The sequence below is a fragment of the Zosterops lateralis genome, assembly GCF_965231275.1.
Source record: "Zosterops lateralis genome assembly, chromosome: 27".
Taxonomy (NCBI): Eukaryota; Metazoa; Chordata; class Aves; order Passeriformes; family Zosteropidae; genus Zosterops; species Zosterops lateralis.
This window is the reverse complement of record NC_139787.1, coordinates 122,199-150,046: the sequence shown is the minus strand read 5'-3', so window position 1 is coordinate 150,046 and position 27,848 is coordinate 122,199. Positions and strand designations below refer to the sequence as shown.

Below are 27,848 nucleotides of genomic sequence, written 5' to 3'. Positions count from 1 at the left end.
AACCCCCCAGGACTCACCGGGACGCCCCGAGAACCCACCAGGACCTCCCAAAAACCCCCTGAGACCCCCCCGGGGAGTCAATCTCCAGGACACCCCCATCCCCCTGGACCCCCTCAATTCCCGCAGCCCTTCGGAGATCCCTCCCCAAATAACCCGGAGCCGCCCGAGCGCGTCCTCAGCAGCTTTATTACAAAACTCAGAGCTCTGGTGACCCCCCGGACCCCCCCAGCTCGGGGGTCCCGTCCGGGGCCCGTTTGGGGGTCGCAGCGACCCGGCGGGACCCCCCAGCCCCCGGCCCGGGGAGGGGTCTGTGCTCGTGGTGCCCCCCGGGCTCCGGGGGCTGATTTTTGGGTCGGGGGATGTTCCAGGGGTTGATTTTGGGGTGCAGGGGGGTCACCCGCGCTCCCCCAGCAGCCAGTAGGTCCTGAGCTTCCCTTTGCCCTGCGGGGGGACGGGCTGGGGTCACCCCGGGGGTCGGGGGGGGTTTGCCCCGAGGGTTGGGGTGGGGGGGTCAGCAGTGGGGGGTTTGGGGCAGGTTTGGGGTCAAGGCAATTTGGGGCCAGGGCAGTTTGGGTTTAGGGGAATTTGGGGTCGGGGCAGTTTGGGTTATGGGGAGTTTGGGATTGGGGCAGTTTGGGGTCAGGGCAATTTTAGGGGGGCTCAGGGCCCACCTTCATCTCCACGTCCCCCCGCAGCTCCAGCTCGAAGCCGCCGAACTCCTCCAGCACGGCCTTGGTCACCTCCGAGATGTGGATCTTCAGGGCTGGGGGGGGTGGGACCCTCAGCGCCCCGGGGTGTCCCCACAGTGTCCCTGGGGTGTCTCTGGGGTGTCCCTGGGGTGTCCCCAGGGTGTCCCCTGAGCCCCCTCAGCCCCTGCAGTGTCCCTGGGGTGTCCCCTGATCCCTCCCAGCACCCCGTGGTGTCCCCTGGCTGTCCCCTGGCTGTCCCCATGGTGTCCCCTGGCTGTCCCCTGGCTGTCCCCTGCTGTCCCCATGGTGTCCCCATGGTGTCCCCGGGCTGTCCCCAGGCTGTCCGCCCTGTCCCCGCTGTCCCCCGGTGCTCACGCTCGCCATTGGACTCCATGCGCGAGGCCGTGTTCACGGTGTCCCCGAACAGGCAGTACCGCGGCATCTTCAGCCCCACCACCCCGGCACACACCGGCCCTGCGGGGACGGCGGGTCACTGCTGGGTCACCCTGAGGTGACACTGTCCCCCTGTGCCACCCCTGTGCCACCCCAAGGGGTCATTGTCCCACTGTGCCACCCCTGTGCCCTCCCAAGAGCCCGGGGGGTGCCCAGGCCCCATCCCCTCTGGCTGTGTCCCTGTCCCCATGTCCCTGTCCCCGTGTCCCCTGCCCCGCTGATCGCTGTGGCTGCCGTGTCCATCCCTGTCCCTGACCCTGACCCCATTCCTGCTCCCATTCCTGCTCCCATAGGATACTGACCCATGTGAACACCAATGTCCATTCTCCATCCCCATTCCCCTGGACTTCCCATCCCCACCGATGTGGACTCTGATGCCCATTCCCCATTCCTGTTCCCATTCCCCATTCCCATTCCCCATTCCCGTTCCCATCCCACCGGTGTGTATCCCGATGCCCGTTCCCCATTCCCATTTCCATTCCCATTGCCATCCCACAGGTGTGTATCCCGATGCCCATTCCCATTCCCATTTCCATTCCCTAGAATCCCCACCGGTGTGTATCCCGATGCCCATTCCCATTCCCGTTTCCATTCCCATTCCCATTCCCATCCCACCGGTGTGTATCCCGATGCCCGTTCCCCATTCCCATTTCCATGGAATTCCTAAGGATCCATACCGGTGTGTATCCCGATGCGCAGCTCCAGGCGCTGCCGGGGCCGGTGTCGGATGCGGAAGGAGCTCACGGCCTCCAGCAGCGCCAGCGCCATCCGCGCCACCTCCCGCGCGTGCAGCTTCCCGTTCCTCACCGGCAGCCCCGACACCACCATGTACGCGTCCCCGATGGTCTCCACCTGCGGGAAAACACCGGGAATTCCCGCTGGGAAAGGCCTGTGGAGCGCCAGGCCCGGGCGGGGACACGGGGACACCTGGGGGGGACACCTGGGGGTGACACCTGGGGGGGACACCTGGGGGGGACACCTGGGGCTCAGGGATGGGGACGAGGAGGGGATGGGGCACAGGTTGGGTGATCCTGGGATTCTGAGGTGTTTGGAGTCTTTAATTCTGGGATTATTATTATTATTATTAGAATATTATTATTATTATTAACAACAGGATTCTGGTTCTGTTATGACTGGGATTATGTAATTCTTGGTTTTTGTGGTTCTGTTATGCTTGGTTCAGTAATTCTGGGATTTTGGGGATATTGGGATTTTGGAATATTAACATTGTTAGGAAACCGGAACTCTGGGATTCTGGGATTTTGTAATACTGTGATTCCCTGATTTTGGATTTCTGGTGTTCCCTGATTCTGGCATTCCGTGATTCTGGATTTCTGGGTTTCCCTGATTCCATAATTCCCTGATTCCAGATTCCTGGTGTTTTCTGATTCTGGAATTCCCTGATTCTGGATTTCTGGGATTCCCTGACTCTGCCATCCCACAGAGGGACACACCGACACCCTCCACCATGTCCCCACCCGTCCCCAGGTGTCCCCAGGTGTCCCCCCGACCTTGTAGACGTCGAAGTTGTCGATGATGGCGTCGAAGCAGGTGTAGAGGTCGTTGAGCAGCGTCACCACCTGCAGGGGGGTGCTCTGTGCCGACAGCGCCGTGAACCCCACGATGTCGCTGAAGTAGATGGTGACGCTGTCAAAGGCCTCCGCCTGCACCGTCTCCCCCCGCTTGAGCTGCTCTGCCACCGAGCTGGGGACAAGGACAGGGCAGGGGGGGGTCAGGGTGGGCACAGCCCCTCCCCAGGGTGACCCCCCTGATTTTGTACCTGCAGGGATTTTTTTGGGGCTGTCCTGGGGTGTTTGTAATGGGGGGAAAAATTTTCCCCTTTTTTTTGGCCATTCTGGGTGGGAGCTGCTGGGTTGGGGGATTTTTTGGGAGGAGAGAGAGGAGATTCCAAGGGGAACGTTTTCCATGAGATCCCAAGGTGGCTTTTCCATGAAATTCCATTAAATTTTTCCTTGAAATTCTGTGAAATTCCATGAAATTCCTTGAAATTCTGTGAAGTCCCATGAAATCCCATAAAATCCCACGAAACACAGCCTGACTCTCACACCCTCTCACGTAAACCACGTGTGTATTTTTAGAATTTATCTGTGTGTTTTTGCACAGTTGTTCTCTGAGAGGAGAACTTTGACTGATGGTCACACAGTGACCAACGGGGTCAGGAGGTCGTGACCCACCTTTAGGCCAATCCTGACCTTCTGTAAAAACTGTAAATAAATTAATTGGAGTCATAAAAAATAAAGATTTTTCCGTGTCTGACTCTGCTGCCACCTGCTTGTCCTCTCCACTCCCACGTGTGACCCCTCTGAGTGAAGGGGTGACATTTGGTGACCCCTGAGGTGTGAGAACAGGGTCCCCCATCACAATCCCCCCAGCCCAGGACCCTCCCCGGGCTCACTGGGGCAGGATCTGGTAGAGCAGAGCCTCAGCCTTGCGCTTCTCCTCCAGGTAGGCCTGGGTGCGCTCCTCCACCAGCTCCTCCAGGTTGTTGGCGTATTGCTCCATGCGGGACAGGAGGTTGTCCAGGATGTTGGTGCTGTTCTCCCTGCGGGAACGGGGGCACCTCATGCCTGGGGGCCCTTTTGGGGGTCACCTCCCACTTGGGGACCCTTTTTGGGGGTCACCTCCCACGTAGGGACTCTTTTCGGGGGTCATTTCCTGCCTGGGGACCCTTTTTGGGGGTCACCTCCCAACTGAGGACCAGTTTTGGGGGTCACCTCCCACCTGGGGACCCTTTTCGGGGTCACCTCCCACTCGGGACCCTCTCTGGATGTCACCCCTCACCCGGGGACTCTCTCTGGGGGTCACCCCCGGCCCGTGGCTCGGGCTCCGCGGTGTCACCTGTTGAACTTGCGGAGCTGGACCCTGATCTGGTTGAAGTCGGGGCGCTCCAGCGCGTCCTCGGCCCAGCAGTGCTGCATCAGCTGCCCCAGCTCCTCCAGGTGACAGCCCACGTTGGCCGAGGGCCGGAAGCTCGGCCGCTCCCCGCTCTTCACCCTCTCGATGATCTCTGCGGGGCCGGGGGCTCGTCAGTGGGTCCAGAAACCCAATGGCTGGTCCAGGAACTCATCACCAGGTCCAGGAACCGATTAATGGGTCCAAGAACCCATTAACGGGTCCAGGAACCCCTCAGTGGGTCCAGAAACCCAATGGCCAGTCCAGTAACTTGTCACCAAGTCCAAGAACTCATTAGCAGGTCCAACCATCCATTGATGAGTTCAACAACCCCTCAGTGGGTCCAAGAACCCATTGGCCAGTCCAGTAACTCATTAGCAGGTCCAAGAACCCATCAGCAGGTCCAACAATCCATTGATACGCCCGAGAACCCCTCAGTGGGTTCAGTAACTCATCCCCAGCTCCAACCACCCCCCGACACCTCCCAGACCCCACCACCATCATTTCCCACCGCCCGTCCCCACACCCACACCCCACCAGCCGGTCCTGCCATCCCCCCGGGCATGTCCCCACCGTGTCCCCACCCACCCCACGTCCCCCCTGACCTTTGGGGCTGAGCTCCAGGCCCTCCACGTAGAAGACGCCGCAGCGCAGGGCGATCTCCTGCAGGATGATGCCGAAGCTGTAGACGTCGCCTTTCTGCGTCCCCCGCGCCGGCGGCTCCTCCATGCGCAGCAGCTCCGGCGCCGTCCACAGCTTCTCTGCGGCACCGGGGACGGGGGTCAGAGCCTGCCCGGGGCTGGGATGAGCCTCACGACTGTTTTCGGTGATCTGAGAGACCCCCGAGCTGGGAAAGGAGCCCCTGGCCTGGCTGAGGTGGAATGTTTGCCAAGTCTGGGAGGGCTGGTGTGAATCTCCATGAGAACAGAGGACAATGGGACTGGTCACAGTGGGCTGAGCCGAGGCTGCCTGTCCAAACTGGTCTGTCCGTGCCAGGGGTACAGCTTGGAGCTTGTTCCTGAGCACCCAACCCCAACATTCCTGAGCACCCAACCTCAACACGGGTGGTTCCCCCTTTGGCTCTGTGCCCCTTGCTTTGGTCCCTTTGGCTCTGTCCTCTCCCTTTGGTCCCTTTGGTTCCCTTTGTCTCTGTCCCCTCACTTTGGTCCCTTTGGCTCTGTGCCCCTCATTCTGGTTCCTCCTTTGGCTCTGTGCCCTCACTTTGGTCCCCACCTTGACCAACCTATACAGACTCTGGAGACCCCCACTCACTTTTGTGATCACCCCACTGGAGAAGATCGTGTCAGGCCTCGGGGACTTGTAGCTACAATCCCCTTCCCCTCTTTCTCTCTCTTTCTCACTATTCCTTATTTCTCTCCCCACTATCTCATTGGTTGGCACTAAATAAAGGTGCATTTTTTTATTGAGTATTGTGAACATTTTTATTGAGTTCTCCCCTCGCTCTGTCTTTTGCTCTCTGAGATCCTCAAAACGAACCATCAGGTTTTCCTGCGTATGTTTGACACGGGCTCAGCCCAGGGGACACTTTTGGGGACATTTTTGAGGACACTTTTGACACGGGCTCAGCCCAGGGGACACTTTTGGGGACATTTTTGAGGACACTTTTGACACGGGCTCAGCCCAGGGGACACTTTTGGGGACATTTTTGGGGACACTTTTGACACGGGCTCAGTCTGGGGGACACTTTTGGGGATGTTTTTGGGGATGTTTTTGGGGGACGTTTTTGGGGACGTTTTTGGGGACACTTTTGACACGGGCTCAGCCCAGGGGACACTTTTGGGGATGTTTTTGGGGATACTTTTGGGGACATTCTTGGGGACATTTTGACATGGGCTCAGCCCAGGGGACACTCTGGGGACACGTTTTGGGGTGGTGGGGAGGGTCTCACTGGCGAAGAGCGCGTGGGTGTCGTCGCGGTCCGGCGCCACCCGGAAACTCTCCAGGCCGTAGTCCGTGATCTTCAGCACGAAGCGCGAGTCCACCACGCAGTTGGAGGACTTGAGGTTCCCGTGGGACACGATGACCCCGTTGTGCAGGAACTGCATCCCCTGCAGGGGCGGGGAGGGCAAAGGTGTGGCCGGACCTCGTGGATCCGTGGGGTGGGAGGTTCTTGTGGGATGAAGGATCCCTGTGGGATTGGGATCTCTGTGGGGTGGTGGATTCTTGTGAGGTGGGGATCTCTGTGGGACAGGGGACCTCTGTGGGCTGGGGGACCCCATGGGCTGAGGGATGCCCACAGGACTGGGGACCCCCACAGGTCTGGGGACCCCCCCAGGGAACGTCACCACTACCTTGACGATGTCGTTGGTGAGGGAGTAGCGGAACATCCAGTCCAGGGTGATGCTCTCGTTCTCCAGGATGTCCTGGGGACACGGGTGGGGGTGAGGGCTGGCCCCGGGCCGGGGGTCCCTATCCCCTGGCAGCCCCAGACCGGGGGTCCCTGTCCCCTCACACCCCCAGACCGGGGGTCCCTGTCCCCTCCCAGCCCCGGGAGGGTCCCGGCCGTACCTGGAGGCTCCCGCGGGGACAGTACTCGGTCAGGATGCAGATGTTGGGCGGGTCGGTGCAGGCGCCGATGAACCTCGTCAGGTGCTCGTTCTGCACGTCCCTCATCTGCCCGGGGGGGACAGAGAGGGCTGGGCCGGGGTCCCGCCGTGTCCCTGACCCCACAGGGGTCCCCCCGTGTCCCCCTCAGGCCCAGGGACACCCCAGGGGTCACCCACGTACGTGTTTGAGCTCGAACAGGACCTTGCGGGTCAGCTCGATGCGTTTGCGGTTCACGTGCTTGACGGCCACCAGGTTACCCTGAGGGGACACAGGGGACACGGGGACATGGGGGACATGGGGGGACATGGGGGGACATGGGGGACATGGGGGGACATGGGGGGACATGGGGGACATGGGGGACATGGGGGGTGGGGCACGGGGGACAAGGAGGGTGAGGACAGTTGTAGGACTGTCCCCCCGGCTCCCCCGGCCCTGTACCTTGTAGTAGGCGGTCTTGGCATACACCTGGAACTGCCCCTCTCCCGTCATCAGCGAGCCGTAGTTGGAGCCCCTCTGTGCCAGGGGTGTGGGGTGAGCCCCGGGCACCCCGAGCCTCCCGTCCCCTGTCCCCGAGCGGGGCTGTGGGGTGACCCCAGTCCCCACAATCCCTGATCCTTCAGCGGGGCTGTGGGGTGACCCCTGTCCCCAGGATCCCTGTCCCTGAGCGGGGCTGCGGGGTGACCCCGGTCTCTGGTCCCCAAGAGAGGCAATAGGGTGACCCCAGGCTCACTCCCCCCGGTCCCCCCAGTCCCCCCCGTGTCCCCTGGTCCCCTCCATGTCCCCTCGGTCCCCCCTGTCCCCCTGGTCCCCTCGGTCCCCCCTGTCCCCCTGGTCCCCCCAGTCCCCTCCGGGTCCCCCCTGTCCCCCCTGTCCCCCCCTGTCCCCCCCTGTCCCCCCGGTCCCGGCGCCCACCAGGGACAGGGTGAGTCTGCTGCCGGCGCTCCTCAGGTGTTTCTCCATGGTGCTCATCTGCACGTCCTCCCAGCGCACCCTCCACAGCTCTGCCGCCAGCTCGTTCTCCAGCTGCAGCTTCCTGAGCCCGGGGGGGAGTTTGGTGAGACCCGTGAGACCCCTGCCCTCGCCCCCCGCCCCGCCCGAGCCCCCGCACCTGTAGATGAAGAAGGAGGTGGCGGTGATGGCCATGAGGATCAGGCTGACCACCAGCGACAGGACCTCCAGCGTGGACAGCGAGGCTGCCGGACAGGAGGGAGCGGTCAGCGCCCCGGGGGAGGCCGGGCGGGGGTCTCTGGGCTCCCCCTCCTCACCTTTGCGGCACTGGGGGTCGGTGCCCTCGAAGCCACACGGGGGGACGTCGGGCGGGACCGCGTTCCCCGGCCAGTGGAAATCCCGCCCCGGCACCATCTGGATCTTCTTGGTGGTGCCGTTGTAGTTGGCCACGATCTTTGGGGGAGGGGGACAAGGAATTGGGTGGGGGGGAAGCCCCCGCAGCCCCCCCCGGCCCCCCCTGCCCCTCCCCGGGGCTCACCTGGAAGTTTCCCTGCTCGGGGTCCATGTCCCACAGGGAGTAGTCGCTCTCCCGGTCCCCCTGCTCGTCGATCTTCAGGAAGCCGGTGACCCCTGGGGAGGGAGGGGCGGTGAGGGGCTGGGGAGGGGGCGGCCGGTCCCAAAATATCGCCCTGGGAGCGGGGCTGGGGGCGGGGGCTGGGGCTGGGGGCGGGATGGGGACAGGGACAGGGCGGGTTTGGGGACAGCCGGGCCGGGCCGGGCCGGGCCGGTCTCACCGTAGAAGGTTCGGTTCCACATCTGGCGGGTGATGGCCGAGGCGTCCCCGACGGAGCCGCCGCGCTCCAGGGTCTCGTTGAGCGCCTGGGCGTAGAGCAGGATCGCGTCGTGGAAGGCGGCGGCGATGAAATTCATCTGGGGACACGGGACAGCTCGGGACAGCCCGGGACAGCCGGGGACAGCCCGGGACAGCTCGGGACAGCCCGGGACAGCCCGGGACAGCCCGGGACAGCCCAGGGACAGCCCGGGACAGCCCGGGGACAGCCCGGGGACAGCCCGGGACAGCCCGGGACAGCCCGGGACAGCCCGGGACAGCCCGGGGACAGCCCGGGACAGCTCGGGGACAGCTCGGGACAGCCCGAGACAGCCCGGGACAGCCCGGGACAGCCTGGGACAGCCCGGGACAGCCCAGGGACAGCCTGGGACAGCTCGGGGACAGCCCGGGACAGCCCAGGGACAGCCCGGGACAGCCCGGGGATAGCCCGGGACAGCCCAGGGACAGCCCGGGACAGCTCGGGGACAGCCCGGGACAGCTCGGGACAGCTCGGGGACAGCCCGGGACAGCTCGGGACAGCCCGGGACAGCTCGGGACAGCCCGGGACAGCCCAGGGACAGCCCAGGGACAGCCCGGGACAGCCCGGGACAGCCCGGGACAGCTCGGGGACAGCCCGGGGACAGCCCGGGACAGCCCGGGGACAGCCCGGGACAGCCCGGGACAGCCCGGGACAGCCCAGGGACAGCCCGGGACAGCCAGGGACAGCTCGGGGACAGCTCTGGACAGCCCGGGACAGCCCGGGACAGCCCGGGACAGCTCGGGACAGCCCGGGACAGCCCGGGGACAGCCCGGGACAGCTCGGGACAGCCCGGGGACAGCTCGGGGACAGCCCGGGGACAGCCCGGGACAGCTCGGGGACAGCCCGGGACAGCTCGGGACAGCCCGGGACAGCTCGGGGACAGCCCGGGACAGCCCGGGACAGCCCGGGACAGCTCGGGGACAGCCCGGGACAGCCCGGGACAGCCCGGGGACAGCCCGGGACAGCCCGGGACAGCCCGGGGACAGCCCGGGACAGCCCGGGACAGCCCGGGACAGGGCACAGCTGGAGGTCCCCGCCCCCGGATCCATCCCGGCAGCTCCGGCTCCACCCTGTGTCCCCTCTGTCCCCTGTCCCCGTGTCCCCCCAGCCCGGAGCCCCCAGCCCGGAGCCCCCAGGTCGCACCAGTCCGTCCTGCACGGAGAAGTTGAAATGTTCCCGCGCCTCCTCCTTGAGGCGCTGCAGGAAGGGCCGGTACTCGGCGTTCTCGGGCTCCTTGTAGGTGATGATGGTGACAGCCTGGGGAGGGGGGACAGCGGCTGGAGGGGCGGGGCGGGGCCGCCGGGGCTGCCCGTGCCCACCTGGGACCCTCTGTGCCCACCTGGGACCCTCTGTGCCCACCTGTGTGTGTCCCTGTGCTCACTTGGGACTGTCCCTGCCCTCCTGGGACTGTCTGTGTCCCCCAGCCGTGTCCTATGTCCCCCCGCCCGTGTCCCCGCTCCCCCCCAGCCGTGTCCCCGTGTCCCCGCGCCCCCCACTCACCTGGAAGGCGCGGCGGGCGCGGGCGTCGTGCGGGTCCCCGCGGAGCCAGGGCCGCCGGGGCTCGGGGAAGCTCCGGCCCGTCAGGCTGGCCCCGAACGTGTCGATGTAGAAAAAGGCGAAATCGCCCCCCGTGAGCCCCTCGGCCTCCGCCTGCAGCAGCAGCTCCCGCAGCGTGTCCGGGGCGCAGCACAGGTACACCACTGCGGGGGGGCGTCAGCGGGGACCCCCAACACAGGGACCCCCGACCACAGGGACCCCCGAACACAGAGACCCCCGAACACAGGGACCCCCGAGCACAGGGACCCCCGACCACAGAGACCCCCGACCACTGAGACCCCTGACTGCCTGAGACCCCAGCCCCGGATCCTGGGGGACCCTGGTTATTGTGTGACAGGGACTCAACATCCCCAACACCCCTGGGACACCCCTGGAGACCCCAGCCCCGACTGCCCGGGACCCCAGCCCCACACCCCAGAGACCCCAGCCCCTCACCCCGGGGGTCCCTGGTCATTGTGTGACCAGGGTCTGAGACCCCCAACATCCCCTGGAGACCCCTGCAGACCCCAGCGCTGCACCCCTGCAGACCCCAGCCCCACACCCCGGGGGTCCCAGCCCCACACCCCGGGGGTCCCAGCCCCACATCCCGGGGGTCCCAGCCCCACATCCCGGGGGTCCCGGCCCCGCACCCCGGGGGTCCCAGCCCCACACTCTGGGGGTCCCGGCCCCGCACCCCGGGGGTCCCCGGCCGTTGCGTGACCCGGGCCCGGCTGTCGCTGTCCCCGGGGTGGGGGTCCCGCCCCCTCTGCCGCCCCCCCGTCCCGTCCCGTGCCCTGCCCGGCGCTGCCCCGGGCGCGGGGCCGAGGTTTCCTGTTTTCCCGACTCCGTTTCCTCCTCCCCGCGGCGCTGATGGAATTCCCGGCGACACCGTGACCCCGGGGGCCCCTCCAGCCGGGGGACACCGCAATGCACCCCCGGGGGGCCCAGAATGCACACCCGGGGGGCCCAGAATGCACACCCGGGGGGCCCAGAATGCACACCCGGGGGTCTCAAAATGCACCCCTGGGGTCCCAAAATGTGGAACGGGGCAGAGCCAGCCCGGGGTGACACCGGGACAGGTGACAACGCCCGGAGACCCCGGGGGGACACAGGATGGGGAGGGGTCCGGGGGGTCCGGGGGTCGGGGTGGGGCAGGAGCAGCTCCAGGGGGGTGTGCGGGACCCCCGTGTGCGGCTGTGGAGGGCGAGTGGTGCTGGGGACAGCCGGGAGTGACTGTGAACAACAGCCATGGACAGCCCTGTACAACCGTGAGTGACTGTGAATAACAGCCGGGAGTGACTGTGAACAGCCAGCCATGGACAGCCGTGAACAGCCGGGAGTGACTGTGAATAACAGCCCTGAACAACAGTGTGAACAGCCATGGACAGCCGTGAACAGTCATTAACAGCCGGGAGTGACTGTGATTAACAGCCGGGAGTGACTGTGAGCAGCCATGGACAGCCGGGAATAACTGTGAATGACTGTGATTAACAGCCCTGAACAACCGTGAACAGCCATGGACAGCCGTGAACAGCCGTGAATAACTGTGAACAGCCATGAACAGCCCTGTACAACCGTGAGTGACTGTGATTAATAGCCCTGAACAACAGTGTGAACAGCCGTGAACAGCCGTGAACAACTGTAAACAACAGTGAATAACTGTGAACAGCCATGAGCAGCCGTGGATAACTGTGAATAACTGAATGACTGTGAACAGCCATGAAAAGCTGTTAATGAACAGCCGTGAACAGCCGTGAACAGCCATAAATAACCAGGTACAGCCATGGACAACTGTGATTAACCATGTACAGTCATGAACAGCCATGAGCAGCCGTGAACAGCCGTGAATAACTGTGAACAACCCTGAACAACCCTGAACAACTGAACAGCCGTGAGCAGCCATGAACAACCACGAACAACCTCGAATGACTGTGCAGCTGTGTACAGCCCTGCCCAGCTGTGTGCAGATGTGCACGGCCGTCACACCTGTGAGCAGCTGTGTCCAGCTGTGCACACCCACAAAACACCCATGTACAGCTGTGCACACCCACGGAACACCCGTGTACAGCTGTGCACACCCACAGAACCCCGTGTACAGCTGTGCACACCCACGGAACCCCGTGTACAGCTGTGCACACCCACAGAACCCCGTGTACAGCTGTGCACACCCACGGAACACCCGTGTACAGCTGTGCACACCCACGGAACCCCGTGTACAGCTGTGCACACCCATGGAACCCCGTGTACAGCTGTGCACACCCACGGAACACCCGTGTACAGCTGTGCACACCCATGGAACACCCATGTACAGCTGTGCACACGCACAGAACCCCGTGTACAGCTGTGCACGGCCCTGCCTGGCCACCAAAAACCTCTGCACAGATACAGAATAACCACAAAATCCCCCTGTGAGGTCGTGCACAGCTGGGCACAGCTGCAAACGCCCCTGAAAAGTTGTGGACAGATGTGACACCCACGGACACCTGCGGACACCTGTGACACCCATGGGCACCTGTGGACACCCATGGACACCTGTGACACCCAGGGACACCCGTGACACCCAGGGACGCCCGTGACACCCCCGTGTGAAGCCGGGCACAGCCGGGCACAGCCCAGTGCAGCCGTGCACAGCCATGTATGGCCATGGACACCCGGGCACAGACAGGCGCGCCCAGCCTGGGGCACCCATGGGTGTCCCTGTGGGGCTGAGGACACCCCTGTGGGGCTGGGGACACCCGTGTGGGGCTGGGGACACCCCTGTGGGGCTGTGCGCCCCCGTGTGGGGTTCTGCACTCCCGTATAGGGCCAAACACCCCAGTTTAGGGCTCCACACTCCCATGTGGGGCCGGGCACTCCTGTTTAGGGCTCTGCAGTCCCTTGCAGGGCTGTGCACCACCCTGTCCCTGTCCCTGTCCCTGTCCCTGTCCCTGTCCCCGTCCCCCTCCCCGTCCCGGGCACTCACCGCGCCCCTTGGCCTTGATCTCCTGGATGATGAAGGAGAAGTTGTCGCCGTGGCGGAACACGACGTCCACGACCGTCATGTTGCTCAGGGCGGGCAGCTGGACGTACAAACCCTCGGCGGCGAAATAATAGGGCCGGTCGTCCACGCGCCCGTCCCAGTAGACCAGCAGCGCCCGCCGGGTCCAGTTGAAGCGCCGGTGCAGCTGCACGCCCAGCTCGCCCAGTTTGCGGTGGCTGGGGCCGGTTCGGGTGGTCAGGCCGAACTCCGCGCTCTTGTCGTCGAAGCCGTGAGCCTCGGCCCCCGCCGTGAGCAGCGGGAGCCGCCAGTGGCTGGTGAACCGGGCCACGGGCGCCGCCGGGTAGACGCACCCCGGCCCCAGGAACGCCGCGGGCTGGTGGGCGAGCCGCAGGTCCACGGCCACCAGCGGCGCGGCGATTTCCGAGCAGAGCCCGTGGCGGTCCTCGCTGTCGCCGAAGACCCAGCGCAGGGCGAAGCCGGGCAGCAGATCCGGCCGCGAATTGACGGCGGCCGCGGCCAAGCGCACGGCGGGCCCCACGCGCGGCCAGGCCCAGGGGTAGGTGAGGTTGCGGCGGGGCAGCACCACGGCCAGGGTCAGCGGGGTCGGGGTGGTCGCCGCGGCCGGGAGAAGGGCCGGGAGCAGGGCCAGCAGCGGGGCCAGCACCGCCGGCATCGCCCACGGAGCGAGAGAGGCTTTTCCACCCACCCCCGTCCGCCCCCGCCGCGGGGGCCGAGCCCTGGCCGGGCCCCCCCCACTGGTGACACAAAGGGCCGTTATCAGCCACACCGATTAACTCCTTCCTGCCCGCCCCGTCCTCCCCCCACGACATTCCAGCCGGGATGGGCGGCGGCGGATGGGGCCGCCCGCGGGAGGGCGGGGGAGAATTCCCCCCGTGGGGGCGGTGGGATGGGGTTTGGGGTGGGGGGAGATGGGCAGGGGTGGGTTCGCTCCCTGCGGTGGGTCCCGGCCGCTGTCACCGCCCGGTGCCGCCCTGAGCCGGTCGCGCGTGGGGCGCGGGGGGTCGAGAAACTCATTGGGGCGGAGGGGACGTCCCGAACCACGGACCCACCGCTGTCCCCACGCGGCTCTGGGGGATCCGGGGGGGCTCGGACACCTCTGGGCTCCCATCCCACCTCCGGGGGAGGTTCCGCCCCGCGGGGGGGTCGCGGCGGCCCCACGGGCAGCGGGGGGTGACCCCGGTGATGCCCCTCGGGGGTCGGGGGGGACACTGGCAGCGCTCGGGGGGACACGGGCAGAGCCTGGGGACACGCGTGGGTGGGGGACACACTTGATAGCGGGGACGCGCGCGATGGTCCGGCCACGGTGCGCCCGCAGCTCCCGGGGACGCGGGTGGGCGCGGGCCGGGTGACAACCGGGACAATCCCGGTAACCCTGCGCTGCTGCCGACCCTCTGCGCATGAAAAACCATTAAGGAGCATTAAGAACTCAATTAACAAATAAATTAACGAGCAAAACAAATCTCGCGTGGAGAAGAAAAGAGTGTCACTAGCAGAGGATGGTTTCGATCCATCGACCTCTGGGTTATGGGCCCAGCACGCTCCCGCTGCGCCACTCTGCTGCTGCCCTCCGCCCCCTGCCGGCAGCTTCTATCACTGCGGTGCCGCGCGCTCCATCCACGGAGCCCGCGCCCCCTCCAGCGGCCGCCCGGCGCGCGCCGCCATTGGCCGCTTCCCGCCCTGATCGATGCTGCGCTTCACCAATGGCTGCGGAGAAAGCGCCCGCTTGGGGCGGGCACGGCGAGAGCGGCGGCCAATGGGAGGGCGGGTTGCTGAGGGGTCCGCGAGCGGCGCTTCATTGTCGGGAACGGCGGCGACATGAGGTGAGAACAGCGGGACCGGGGGACACCGGGAACGGGGCCGGGATGGGCCAGGGAGCGACAGAGAGCTTGGCGGGAGCGGGAGCGAGCGGGGGGGAACGGGAGGATCCCGGGGTTAGGGGAGGAACGGGGTAAATGGAGGGAGAACCGGGACACCGGGGACTGTGGGGGGACCGGCCCCGGGAGAGGCCGCGGGACCGGGGGACACCCGGTGCGGGAGCGGGAATAGACCGGCGGGAGCGGGGAGAACAACCGGGAGGGCATCAGGACCAAGGGGAACCGGGGGGCGGCGGGGCCGGGGCCGAAACCGGGGGGACACGGGGGAAGGAGCCCCCCGTCACCCCGTTCCCGTTCTCTCCCCGCAGGGGCGATCGAGGCCGCGGCCGCGGCGGCCGCTTCGGTTCCAGGCGAGTCCCGGCGCTGCTGTCGCGACAGGACCGTGTCGTGACCGGGGGCGGGAGGGGCGGGAGGGGCCCCGGGAATGAAACGGGGTTTTCTCTCTCCTCTTCAGGTTCCGGCCCTTCGTGCCCCACATCCCCTTCGACTTCTATGTCGTGAGTAACCCCCTGCCCCGAGGGCGAGTCCCGGGAGTTTTCTGGGAATTTGTCCGGGAATTTGTCCGGGATTTTTCTGGGAATTTTCTGAGAATTTTTCCGGGATTTTTCCAGGATTTTTCTGGGGATTTTTACCGGGAGTTTTCCGGGATTTTTCCTCATGTGTTTCCCACCTTTCCCAGGAGGAAACCATCCCCTCCTCCCAAATTCCCTGAGTTTTTCCCTCTGCACAAATGACCCCAAAGCCACAAAGGGGAGTTTAACGACTTTAATGAACAAATCCTTTAACAGATTTAACAAAACTCTCTGGAGCTGCACAGGTGGGAGCTCCTGGACGCCTGTGGAGCTCCTGCAGGGTCACACCACCATGGGGGATGAAATCCAGGTGGGAATTGTGTCCCGTTCCAGTGTGAGATGGCGTTTCCTCGTGTCAAACCCGCGGCAGATGAAACAGCCTTCAGTGAGGCTCTGCTGAAGAGGAACCAGGACCTGGCTCCCACTGCTGCCGAGCAGGTGCTGTGCCCAAAATTCCCCCAGATCCTCGGGATGGGGCTTGGGGAATCCCAGATTCTTCAGGAGTGGCCTAAAAGAAAGATGAATTAGTGCTCTGGAATAATCACCCTGGAGGGGTTTTGTGGGCTCTGCAATCAGGGTCATTCCAGCTGTCCCTGGGTCACCCCTGTCCCTGTCCCTCCCCAGGCTTCCATCCTGTCCCTGGTGACCAAAATCAACAACGTCATCGACAACTTGATCGTGGCCCCGGGAACGTTTGAAGTGGTGAGTTTGGGGAAAAAAAACAAACATTCCCATGGTGAGAGATGTGGATGAGACCCCAAAATGGGACAACGGGAAGATGCTCCTGGCTCGGGGGTGATGCTGACCCCCACCAAGGGTTGAATTCTCGGGATTTTGGGGCTGTTTTCTCCACCCCAGCAAATCGAGGAGGTTCGCCAGGTGGGCTCCTACAAGAAGGGCACCATGACCACAGGGCACAACGTGGCCGACCTGGTGGTGATCCTCAAGATCCTTCCCACCTGTGAGTGTCCCCTGGGCGGGATCTGAGTGACCCTCAGTGCCAGGACCTGCTCCAAACCCTTTTCCTGCTCCTTTTCCCCCAGTGGAAGCCGTGGCAGCCTTGGGGAACAAGGTGGTGGAGAGTCTGAGGGCGCAGGACCCCAGCGAAGGTGAGGGGTGGGTTTGTTCCTGTGGAATTCCCAGTTTTTCCCCCATGGAATTCCCAGTTTTACCCCCCATGGAATTCCCACCTTTTCCCCATGGAATCCCTGCCCTTTCCCTGCGGAATTTCCCTATGGAATTCCCAGTTTTCCCCACGGGCTCCCCTCCTCTCCCCGCAGTCCTGACCATGCTGACCAACGAGACGGGATTCGAGATCAGCTCTGCTGACGCCACGGTGAAGATCCTCATCACCACGGTGCCGCCCAACCTGCGCAAGCTGGACCCGGAGCTGCACCGTGAGAGCCCCACTGTGCTGCCCTCCCCTCCTGCCCCGAGCTGGGGCTGTTCCCGGGGCTGGCTGGGAATAAAAACAGGGAATTTGTGGCTGTTTCAGTGGACATCAAGGTGCTGCAGAGCGCCCTGGCCGCCATCCGGCACGCGCGCTGGTTCGAGGAGAACGCCTCGCAGTCCACGTGAGTGGGGAGCCTGAGGAGCTCATTTAGGGCTGGATGAAAAATTCTCCTTCCTGAGGATATGGGGAGTTGTGCTGGTGTGGGATTGAGCCTCCTCCTGCCTCTGCTCCAGGGTGAAGGTGCTGATCCGGCTGCTCAAGGACTTGAGGATTCGGTTTCCGGGCTTTGAGCCGCTCACACCGTGGATCCTGGACCTGCTGGTGCTGATCCTGATCCCAATCCTGATCCCAATCCCGATCCTGATCCCAATCCTGATCCCAGTCCCGATCCTGATCCCGATCCCGGCAGGAGTTGGGATTCTCCCCCAGGCCGGGATCCCCCTGTCCCTCCCGCCCCAATTCCCGTTGTTCCTCTCCCCTGCAGGGACACTACGCCGTGATGAACAATCCCACCCGGCAGCCCCTGGCCCTCAACGTCGCCTACAGGTCTGTGGCATCACTTCCCCCACCAAACTTCCCACTGTGGCTCCATTTTCCCGATAAAACCACCGGAATCTCACTGGGAGACAAACCCAGCTCATTCCTGGTGGTGTTTTTTTGCTGGAAAAATGCAGTTTTTAACCCGGACTGTCCCGTTGCAGGCGGTGCCTGCAGATCCTGGCGGCCGGGCTGTTCCTGCCCGGCTCCGTGGGGATCACGGACCCCTGTGAGAGCGGGAACTTCCGCGTGCACACCGTGATGACCCTGGAGCAGCAGGTCAGGGGGGTCCCCAGAGGTGCCCCCAAAAGGGGAGGGGTGCTGTTGGGGGAAGGTGAATCAGCGGAAATTTATAAATAGGATTGCTTAGCAAAAGATTCTGAAAATATGAAAACCTATCATTGAAATAGAAACGAAAGTTTACTTCAAGTTGTAAGATAGTGAGTTTTAGTTACTTTATAACCTAAAAACAACAGCCTGGCCAGCTGAAGGAAAATCCCTTTTAACTGAACAATTACCTTTCTGCTGGCTGAGGGATCCAAAGGTCAATGTAGCAAAACCAGAAAAGCCTAAAGAGGAGTTTTTAGAGTGTAAAATATAACACAGTGTGGTAATGCAGTAGTTCTTATAGGCTGTGTGTAGATTCTATAGGATTTTGTGTCTTGTGTTGGTTGTAAATTAGAATATTCATGACAAAAGGAGATATAATTGTAACAAAGACCTCGCTCTCTCTCTGGCTCTCTTGCTTGCTCTCCTCCCCTACTCTCAGCTCTCTCTTCCCCCTAATCACTCTCTCTCAGCTCTTCCCCCTGACCCCTGTCACCTCTCTCACTCCCCTCTCACCCTCCTGTTCTTTCTCCCTCTCCCTTTGGGGTTTCCCTCCAGCCCAGGCTGGTGGCTGAAGGCAAAACCCTTTTTCCCCTCCACTCTTGCAATAAAACCATATTCTAGACTATCTCAGGTCAGCAGATTCCCTTCTCCCTGCCATCCAGAGATGCTCCTGCAGAGAGGGGACAGGCAGGGCCGTCCCTGTCCCCACACTGACTGAGCCATCCCTGTCCCCACAGGACATGGTGTGTTACACCGCCCAGACCCTGGTCCGCATCCTCTCCCACGGGGGCTACAGGAAAATCCTGGGACAGGAGGGGGACGCCAGCTGTGAGTGGGGCTGAGGGGGAGTGTCGGGGTGGGCACAAGGCTGGGATCCCCTCAGGGGGTCCCCAGAGTCACCTCTCGGGGACAGACCTGGCGTCGGAGATGTCCACGTGGGACGGGGTGATCGTGACGCCCTCGGAAAAGGCCTACGAGAAACCCCCGGAGAAGAAGGAAGGGGAGGAGGAGGAGGAGAACCAGGAGGAGCCGGCGGCTGGAGAGGAGGAGGAGAGCATGGAGACTCAGGAGTGAGGGCTCAGTGACACCTGTGCTGGCTGCAGCAGGTGAGGGGACACCAGGGGGGGTCTGGGCCCCTCCTCATCCTCACCCTGTCCCCTGTCCCTGTCCCGTGTCCCTGTTTTGTAAGTTGCACATTAAAGTGTTTCCCCCTTTCCCAATGTGTTTGTGCAGCTCCATGTGGGATGGGTGGGAATGAGGCAGGTGGAGCAGCAGGAAAAGGATCCAAGAGTTTAAAAGAGCCAGCTGGGGCTGCCCAGACTCCAAAAATCCCACCTGGGCCTCCCAAATTCCACCTAGGGCAGCCCAAATCCGACCTGGAGGTGCTCAGACCCCCTTGGCAAACACTTTTGCCCGATTTGTTGTCCCCAAGGCCCCTCAGAGGGACGTGGGAACATCACAAACTCTCAGTCACTTTTTATTCCAGCGTCCACAAAAGTGGGAACATGGTCCCAGTGCCCTGGGCTGCAGGTGATGGGAGTCATCACTGGGATGAACAGGGATTGCTGCTCCCCTGGCTGGTCAGCTGGTCGGTTGGTCACTCGGTCACTTGCCCTGGTAGCCTCCGGCCTCCAGCATCGCCCTCCTCCTCACGGTCTCCTTGGCCACGCTGTGGTTCAGCCTCCTCAGGCGCTCCTGGGCACACAGAATTCACCTGTCAGCACCTCTGGGGGGGCTCTGGGACCCCCCAAACCCCCTCATTTTCCCCCCGCCCTCACCTGGGCGTTCTGCAGGATGTTGTTGACAAGCACCACTCGGCGCCGGGCGTTCAGCAGCTTCTTCACGTAGGGGTCGAGGTCCAGAGCCACTTTCTGGTCCTCGTTGATGCGGCAGAGCTCTGGGGAGGGGTTTGGGTTTGGGGTGAGCCCCCTGAGCCCCCCGATGCCTGAGGGGGACAGGGGGGGCTTTGCTCACCTGTGGCGAGGCTGTCGATGTGTTCCCGCAGCTCCACCTGGCTCTCCCTGTGGGAAGGGAATGGGTAAAGCCCTGGATCCGCACCCCAAATCCACCTTTATTCCTCCCCAGGATGGGATCTGGACACCCAGCCGCCCCCCAGCCGCCAGCACTGCCCACCTCAAAGCCCTTCATCCCCAAAACTCGGCCGCATGTACCCCCAAAGCCCCTCAGCCCCACAAAACTGCCCTTCCCGGCTCCACCTTCCCCTCAGCCTTTCAGCCCGGCCCGAGGCGCCCCGCCCCGCTCTCGGCCCGTCCTGCCCCGCTCTCCGCCGCCCCTGTCCGTGCCCGGACCTGACGCTGTGGACGTGGCGGTCGAGTTGTCTCACGGCGGGCCGCAGGAACTGCAGGAGCCCCTCAGCAAAAAGCTCCCGGGCCCCGGGGCCGCTCCCCGCCGCCATCTTGGCCCGCCCGCGCCGCGGGGGCTGCCGGGAAAGCGAGTCCGCGGGGAAGGGGAGAGGCCGCTTCCGGTGCGCACCGTGGGGGCTGCTGGGAAATATAGTCCCCAGGGGAGGTGCGAGGGCACAGCTGGACGCACATCTGGAAACGCATCTGGAGGCGCATCTGCCCCACTGAGCGCCCGTCAAAGGCGCTGAGACTGCAACCTTATGCATTAATTGTTAAAACAACATCTTGTCGATCCTTTCACCTATTTTTTTTGGCTTTTTTAATTTTTTTCCCCTTTTATTTTCACACAAAAGTTAAGCCGGGAGGAGGAAAATCAGCCTCGAGAGCTTCACTACACCCAAGGCCACAATCCCCATCCATTAAATAACTGTCACACCAACACATTTTTGGGTCACTTTTCTTCCCGCTCCCAGCCCTGTTCCGGTCCCGTTCCCGCTCCCAGCCCTGTCCCGGTCCCGGTCCCGCTCTCAGCCCTTTCCCAATTCCGACCCCACAAAAACAAAAGGAGCAGCCGGAGCGCGTGAGGCGCCGCCGCGCCGCAGCCAATGGCAGCGCCCGTGACAGCCGGGGCTCGCCCCGACAGCCAATCGCGGCCGCGCTTTCACGGCCCGAACACCCAGGCGGGCCACGCCCCCGGCGCCGCCGGGCTCCGCCCCCACCGGAAACACCGCGAGTCTCCGTTATCCCCCGGTTATCTCCTGGTTATCCCACCGGGAATGCCGCCGGTCCCGGTTATCCCCCCGGGAACACCGCTGGTCCGGCCCCGGTTCTCCCCCGGGTCCTGGTCCCGGTTATCCCACCGGGAATGCTGCGGCTGCCGGTCCCGGTCCCAGTTATCTCCCCCGCTTATCCCCCGGGTCCCGGTTATCCCCCCCCCCGGTTATCCCGCGGGTCCCAGAGAGCCCCCGGGAACGCCGCCCTGGGAGGGAGGCGGGAGCCGGTGGGTTCCCGGTGTGATCCGCAGCTTCTCCTTTGGGCTGTGAAGGAAATTCAGGAAAATCCCATTTAAGGAGAAAAAAACCCACCCGGAGCTTTGGGAATCGTCTCTCCTTTGAGGAACCAGAAATGTGACATTCCAATTGAACAGGAACAGGGCACAGAACAGGTGAAGTGTGGAAGGGGTGGGTGACAAAAGCCTTTTTAGGGACTAAAGACCCTTTTAGTTGCTCTGGGTTCCATTTTTTTTTTTTTTTTTTTTTTAATGATGAATTTTGGAGTCTGTTCTGGCAAAGAGGCATTTCAACTCCACTGTCCTGGCTGAATTTGCTGTCTGTCCTCTCATTTTTTTTAAACAAACACCTGAACCACACCGCTGAAAGAACTCAAACTTCAACCCCCCAAAATCCACTAAAACAAAGGGGAAATTTTCCATTTGCTCCAATCCCACGGGAGTTTTTGGTGCAGAACGAAAGGATCCGAGTCTCTGGATGGAGAACAGCAGCCAAACTCAGGGTCTTCCTGCTGGCGAGGCTGCATTTGGCTTCAGGTGGGTTTAACTCCAGCTGGGAACTTCTCCATCCCAAAACGTCCAAGTGCTGATCCCAAAAATGCAGCAGACAACCCAAAACCCAACAAACCCATCCCAAAACTCAACCAGGGAGTTCCAGAGGCACATAAACCCCTGGTCCCCAATCTATCCCTGGTGCTGGGAAAAGCCACCAAGAAAGATCCTCCCAAAGAACAATCCAAAAAAAGTTTAATACAACAGAGAGTATCAAAACATCGAAGAACACACTAAAGTCTGAATTCTCCATCGGGGATTCCCAGCGCGGCTCCCGATGGAACAATTCCCCACCCCGGCAGTCCCGGCCCCTCAGTCGGCGGCCTCGGGATCCGTCTGTGCCATGTAAGCGTCCAGCTCGGCGTCCAGGTGTCCCTTGGTCTTGGACATGTAGGCGTCCAGCTGGTTGTCCAGCTGCTCCTTGGTCAGTGCGGGCCGTGCGGAGCCTCTGCCGCGGCCCCGGCCCCTGCCGCGCCCGCCGAAACCGCCCCGGCCGCGCCCGGCCATGCCGCGCCCTGCGGAACAGGCACCGCTGTGTCCCGGCTCTGCACCGCACAGATCCCTCAGATCCACGGGGAACAGGCACCGCTGTGTCCCGGCTCTGCACCGCCCATCCCGGCCCAGATCCCTCAGATCCATGGGGAACAGGCACCACCTCGCCCCGGCCGGTACCGCCCAGCCCAGGCTGCTCCACGGAGAACACCCTACAGCTCCATGGGGAACAGGCACCGCTGTGTCCCGGCTCTGCACCGCCCAGATCCCTCAGATCCACGGGGAACAGGCACCGCCTCGTCCCAGCTCCGCCACGGCCCGGTACCGCCCAGCCCGTTTTTTCAACCCCATTTTAACACCAACATCTGGCTGCAAGACCATCACCCCAGACACCAACATCTGCCTCCCAGGTTTCCCCTCCCACCCCTGCTTCACTTCAGTCTTAGAGTCTTAAAAATAACCAGGATAAACGGTTTGAATTCCAGGCTTGGAATTCTTGGGGCTGCTAAGGTTTCCAGCCCCAGGCAGGGAAGGAGGACCCCAGGAGAATTCCCGTTGTCCCCGGCCCGGGCACTCACCTCTGCCGCCGATCCCGCCCCGGCCCATGGCGCCCCGGCCCAGGCCGCCTCTCCCCGGGCCCCCGCGGCCCCGGATGCCGCCCCTCCGCAGCCCCATCCGCGGGGCGAGGCCGCGCCCGCCGCGGAGCAGCCCCTGGCCTGGGGGGAGAGACACCAAAGGGATTTCAGCCCCGGGAATGGGGTGGGGGGGGACAAGGGACATGGGGCGGGTTTATGGGAAGGGACAGGGGGCGGGAAGATGAGAAGGGACAGAGGACAAGTGGACGGGAGGATGGGACAGGGGACAGGCAGACGGCAGGGCACTGACCTCGCAGCGCCACCCCTCCTCGCAGCATGGCGCGGGCCCCGCGGCCCCGCAGCGCCCCCCGGGGCAGCCCCCGCTGGCCCAGGGCCAGCCCCCGGCCCCCCAGGGCCCCTCGGGCCAGCGTCCCCGCCGGCCGGCCCAGCCGCGCCTGGATGTTGCTCTTGCCGAGGCGTTGCTTCAAGCTCTTCTGGAAGAGAAGATTTGGGGAAAGGGGAGGGGACAGGAGTCATGCAGCAATCTGGGACTGCGGACACGATGCGGGGACGGCAGCACGGCTGGGACTGGACAGTGCCATGGAGGGTTTGTGTCCCCATCAGCGGGCACAGCCCAGGGAAGGGTGGGGTTAAGGGCCGGCACCGCGCTGCCCGCGGGACTGTGAGGTGAAGCACCCGGCAGCTCCCCGAGCCCGGGATGAGCCGTTTGTCTGGAAAAATAGAGAGGAGACATCAACAGCCAGCACCCGACAACCCCAACGCTGACAGCCAGGGTGTCACTCATCCGGGGTGAAAAATTCTCTGCAACGCCCTCACAGGTATCTCATCTTTAGAGATAGAGAATTCATCAGCATCATCCAGGCTGACTCCTGGCCCTCCACAGACACCCCAAAATCCCACTCTGTGCACCCCTGGAGCTCTGGCAGCCCCGGGGCTGTGCCAGCACCCTCTGGGGAAGAGCCTTTTTCCCTGATCTCCAGCCTGATGCCCCTGACACAGCTCCAGCCCTTCCCTGGATCCTGTCCCTGCTCACGGGAGCTGCAGATCCCCAAATCTGCCCTCAGGCTCCTCTGCTCCAGCTGGACACACCAAAGTGCCCTCAGCCACTCCTCATATGGCCCTTCCCCATCCTCTGGACACTCTCCACCACCTTTTTTACAGAATCTCACAAGTCTCCAGGTTGGAAAAGCCCTCCCAGACCACTGAGCCCAATCCTCAGCCCAGGGCATCGAGTGCCACCTCCAGGCTTTAACTGGGACGGGAACATCTCCAGCTTTGGGCACTCCGAACCTCTCTGGGAGGAAATTCCTCCCTCCTGTCAGGGAGCTTGCAGAGCCCCTCTGAACCTCCTTTCCTCCAGCATCTCCCCACACTCACCACCCTCCATCCCCTTCCCTCGTGCCTGCACCTCATTCCTCTTCCCAGATCCGTTTTTTCTCCACCTCCTGCAAAGCCCAAATCCCTTTTCCTCTCACCTGTTTGAGCTTCAGCATCTCCCCACACTCACCCTCCATCCCCTTCCCTCGTGCCTGGACCTCTTTTCTCTTCCTGAAGCCGTTTTTTCCACCTCCTGCCAAGTCCGAATGCCCTTTCCCCTCACCTGTTTGAGCTTCAGGGCTGCCTGCACAGACGGTCTGTTCTCCATCTGCTGGGCCAGGCGTCTGTTTCGGGCGCTGGCCAGCTGCTGCTGCTGCATGGTGGCCCTGATATTCACCGGCATCGGCTGTTTGTTCTTCAGCATGTTAGTGAAGCTTCAAGGTCGAATAAAATGGGGTTTCATTAAAGCTTAAAACACACAATTTTTATCGGCATTTCACGGTGCTCAAGTGGGGCTCCAGCTCCCATGAACCTTTATGCAAAAAGAGGGATTTTTATGGATTTTCCCCCTCCGTGAGAGGCAGGAGCGAGGTGGAAGTTTTCAGGTGGGGAAATGAGGGAAAAGCTGGAGGTTTAGTGGGTTTAGAGATGGTAGAAAGGGGTGATAAACCAGCAGGAAGCAGGGATGGTTGTGACAGGGGAAGAGGGGGAGAAACAGGACAGGAAAAGCCAAATCAGCCCCAAAAAATCTGTGAGGAGTGTTAAAATTCCAAGCCAGGAGGTTGGTTGAGAAGACACCAGGCTCGGGTGTCCTCCAGCAGCGCCAGCCAGGTTGGAAGGGAATCTTCTTAAAGCCTTTTCCAACCCTTAACGGCTCCATGATCCTGCAAAATTCCGCCACCCAGAGCATCTCCTGAAGTTCCACCCAACTGTTCTCCTGAAATGCTGACTGGGAATTGAGCTGGTGGTTTTAATTTCTCAATCCAAGAGCAAACGAGCAGCAGCAGCAGCGAGGTGGTAAATAAAAGCTCCTGAGCAGCAGGAGGGGGGATCCTAAATCCCTAAAAACGAGGGAGTTTGTGCTGAGGAGGGAGGGAATGAGCTCCCACACCTCCCTGCAGCACTGCTGGAGCAAAATCTGCTCCATCCTCAGCGTGTTTAACCGCAAAAATGCTCAGCAGGACACCCATTAGTCACGACATGGAGAAAGCCCAGCGGGATGACCCAGGGGAAGGAGGAACTCGAGGACAGAGAGAGAGAGATGGAGGTGAAGCGAAGCTGTTGCCTCTTACAAGGCCCACAGGGCCTTTGGGCGGGTTCTGGGGCGGCCGCCGGCCTCTTACAGAGCCCACCTGGGGCAGGTGAGACCCTCGGGCTCGGCGGCTGAGCCCAAAATACCAAATGTCAAAACATGTGGGAGGAGAGACAAGGGGAGGGTTGTGAGGTTGGTCTCTGCTCTTACAACGCATCATCATCATCATCATCCCCCAGGCCGGGATTTTACGAGGCGAAAACGACATTATAAAAAAAATAAAAAAATATAAAAGAACAACCACCACAACTGGAGATATTTTCCCCCGTCAGGAATTTTGGCCCTTTGTTGGTCGGAGGGTGGGGTGGGTGTGGTGCCACTCGCTCGACGAGGTGGAAACCACGGTGGGTTTTTTTTTTGTTTGTTCTGACTTTTTTGGATTTTTGGATAGTGAGAATTAATTAAAAATAAAAATATTATGATTTCTTAGGAGCTGAAGGTGCCGTTGGCTTCCTCACCGCTCGTTCAGAGACATCTTGGTGGTGCTCTTTAGCACGACCTTCGGTGCTGACTGTGCAGCCATCTTCAGAGAATCTGCAAAGACAGGGCCCAAAAGAGGAGATTTTAGACCTTTATTAGACTAAATATTAAAAATCCCCCTCCATTCTGGCTCCCCTGAGGGGAGGAAATCAACATTAGGGCGGGTTATGTGTAATAAATTCGTTTATTTTCGGTGATTCTTTGGTTCTGATTCTGGGATTTTTAATTTTTTTTTTACAAAAAAAGAGAGTCCTCTCCCAGTTTTAATAAATCAATGAATTGCTTTATTTCTCCGTTGCCAAAAATTTATCTTTTTACAAGGAATCTTTCAGCAATATCAGGAGGAATTAATACAAAAATCCGCCAGCAAGATGGGAAGCAAATATTTTCGGAGCAAAGACGCAAAAACAGAACCAAAGACATCAAATTTATACAATTATTATATATAAAAATAATATATAAAAACTATATATTTAAAATATTTAAAATATATATTTTAAATTATACATTCGATATATTTTAAAATGTATTTAGATTATATATTTAATGCATTTAAATTATATATTTAATACACTTAATATATTTTGAAATACCTATAAACTATTAATTTATTTTTATTTAATATATTAAAATTATTTAAATTATATATTTAATACATTTAAATATATATTTAAATTATGTATTTAATATATTTTAGAAATATATTTAAATAATAATTAAACATTAGAAAAACCTCTGTGGAGACAACTACGAGTGAGGCAGTTGTAGGTATTTTATTTATATATTTTTAATGTTTTCTAACCCTCTACCACGTCTAATAAATACGAGATTAATTTTAATTCACTTTCAGTAAAAAATTATCGTTTTACTTATAGGTTTTTTAAAATAATAACACAAAAATTCAGCTGTAAATAGCAACTAACGCCTTTAGCACAGCGACACGTCTACATTTCCTACTTTTTTATCATCACCAAGGTACAAACCCCGATTTTAAGGGCACAGGGAAATAAAATTCCCAAGACGATGCTACAAAACCACCTTTAAAGACGTGGAGGTTCCACCTCCCTCAGGGCAGGGATTTAAACCAGAAACACCCCGAGTTCCATCCCCCGAGCTCTGCGGATCGATTTATAATTAATTTAATTTGTAATTTATAATAAGCAGCAACCTTAACCTTCAACCGCTTCATTGAGAGGATTTAAAGCAAAAAAAAACCAAAACCAAAAAAAAAAAAAACAAAACAAAACAAAACAAAAAAAAAAAAAAAAAAACAAACCGGAGACGACAGAAGGTCTTATTCCTATTTTCATGATTTTATTTTAATATAAAAGCAGCTTTTTTTCGATTTGAAGTGGTTTTTAAAGCGTTTTTCTTCCTGAGGGAAAACAACAAAACAAAAAAACCGCTCCGTCCCCCTCAGCCTCGACTCCAGAGGGGGAAAAGCCCCGATCCTGACTGGGCTCCTCGGTCTATGAGGGGCCTATGAGGGGACCGAGGAGCGGCTCCCCCCCCGCGCAGCCCGGCCGGTCACTCACCGAAGCACACGGTCGCCAGGGTCTCTCCCGGTGGCTTCGGGGGCTCCGGCGGGCGGGCGGGGTGAGTGTGGAGCCGGCGCGGGGCCGGGGCTGGCGCTGAGCTCCGCCCGCTCCCGCCGCCGCCGCCGCTTCTTCTCCCCTCAGCCGCCCTCGACAAAATGGCGCCGGCGCCGCTCCCGCCCCCGCCGAAATGGCGGCCGCGCGCTCGGCCACGCCCACTGCCGCGCCAGCCCCGTACCCGGTGGGCGGTGATTGGTGCAGACCCCAGGAGGGGGCGGGGAAAGAGGCGGGGCAAAGCCCGTTCTTGGCGGGAGTCGGGGCGGGGTAGTGGTGACATCATAGAGAGTGATGTCATGGAATCGTCATGGAATCGTCATGGAATCGTCATGGAATCGTCGTGGAATTGACATGTAATCGTCATGGAATTGTCGTGGAATTGTCGTGGAATT

The 27,848-nt window shown here is 61.0% G+C and overlaps 4 protein-coding genes across 8 annotated transcripts; 1 reads left to right on the top strand and 3 right to left on the bottom strand.

The window, feature by feature from the left end:
• Window positions 1-180: 180 nt before the first annotated feature.
• On the bottom strand, window positions 181-13,629 carry NPR1 (natriuretic peptide receptor 1; the record flags this gene model as incomplete). Its single annotated transcript, XM_083878789.1, has 21 exons — window positions 181-441; window positions 672-763; window positions 1,065-1,163; window positions 1,820-1,994; window positions 2,654-2,846; window positions 3,559-3,705; window positions 4,002-4,170; window positions 4,661-4,816; window positions 5,965-6,124; window positions 6,368-6,439; window positions 6,585-6,689; window positions 6,804-6,881; window positions 7,062-7,136; window positions 7,536-7,656; window positions 7,732-7,816; window positions 7,889-8,024; window positions 8,110-8,201; window positions 8,366-8,501; window positions 9,584-9,697; window positions 9,941-10,140; window positions 12,939-13,629. 21 exons carry the CDS (start codon window positions 13,627-13,629, stop codon window positions 394-396), a joined length of 3,144 nt encoding a protein of 1,047 aa, XP_083734915.1. The 3' UTR covers window positions 181-393.
• Window positions 13,630-14,738: 1,109 nt separating this feature from the next.
• On the top strand, window positions 14,739-19,322 carry ILF2 (interleukin enhancer binding factor 2). Of its 2 annotated transcripts, XM_083878791.1 has the most exons (15): window positions 14,739-14,797; window positions 15,160-15,201; window positions 15,306-15,348; window positions 15,757-15,861; window positions 16,048-16,125; window positions 16,282-16,384; window positions 16,467-16,532; window positions 16,704-16,820; window positions 16,919-16,997; window positions 17,110-17,197; window positions 17,361-17,422; window positions 17,578-17,692; window positions 18,481-18,571; window positions 18,657-18,849; window positions 19,230-19,322. In XM_083878791.1, exons 1-14 carry the CDS (start codon window positions 14,793-14,795, stop codon window positions 18,815-18,817), a joined length of 1,155 nt encoding a protein of 384 aa, XP_083734917.1. In that variant the 5' UTR covers window positions 14,739-14,792; the 3' UTR covers window positions 18,818-18,849; window positions 19,230-19,322. The 2 variants fall into 2 exon arrangements, with proteins under 2 accessions (XP_083734917.1, XP_083734916.1); XM_083878790.1 differs by lacking the exon at window positions 19,230-19,322 and having other exon boundaries at window positions 18,657-18,958.
• On the bottom strand, window positions 19,205-20,202 carry SNAPIN (SNAP associated protein). Its single transcript, XM_083878792.1, has 4 exons — window positions 20,053-20,202; window positions 19,718-19,764; window positions 19,522-19,640; window positions 19,205-19,438 (listed from the first exon to the last, which is right to left on the bottom strand). Exons 1-4 carry the CDS (start codon window positions 20,157-20,159, stop codon window positions 19,349-19,351), a joined length of 363 nt encoding a protein of 120 aa, XP_083734918.1. The 5' UTR covers window positions 20,160-20,202; the 3' UTR covers window positions 19,205-19,348.
• Window positions 20,203-21,845: 1,643 nt separating this feature from the next.
• CHTOP (chromatin target of PRMT1) lies at window positions 21,846-27,619 on the bottom strand. 4 transcript variants are annotated; one of them, XM_083878724.1, is made up of 6 exons: window positions 27,400-27,619; window positions 25,843-25,918; window positions 24,356-24,506; window positions 23,045-23,225; window positions 22,738-22,875; window positions 21,846-22,182 (listed from the first exon to the last, which is right to left on the bottom strand). In XM_083878724.1, the coding sequence occupies exons 2-6, from the start codon at window positions 25,905-25,907 to the stop codon at window positions 21,980-21,982; spliced, it is 738 nt and encodes a 245-aa protein (XP_083734850.1). In that variant the 5' UTR covers window positions 25,908-25,918; window positions 27,400-27,619; the 3' UTR covers window positions 21,846-21,979. The 4 variants fall into 4 exon arrangements, with proteins under 4 accessions (XP_083734850.1, XP_083734849.1, XP_083734851.1 ...); XM_083878723.1 differs by having other exon boundaries at window positions 23,045-23,228; window positions 27,400-27,613; XM_083878725.1 differs by having other exon boundaries at window positions 23,045-23,228; window positions 24,356-24,604; window positions 27,400-27,611.
• Between the last annotated feature and the right edge of the window lie 229 nt (window positions 27,620-27,848).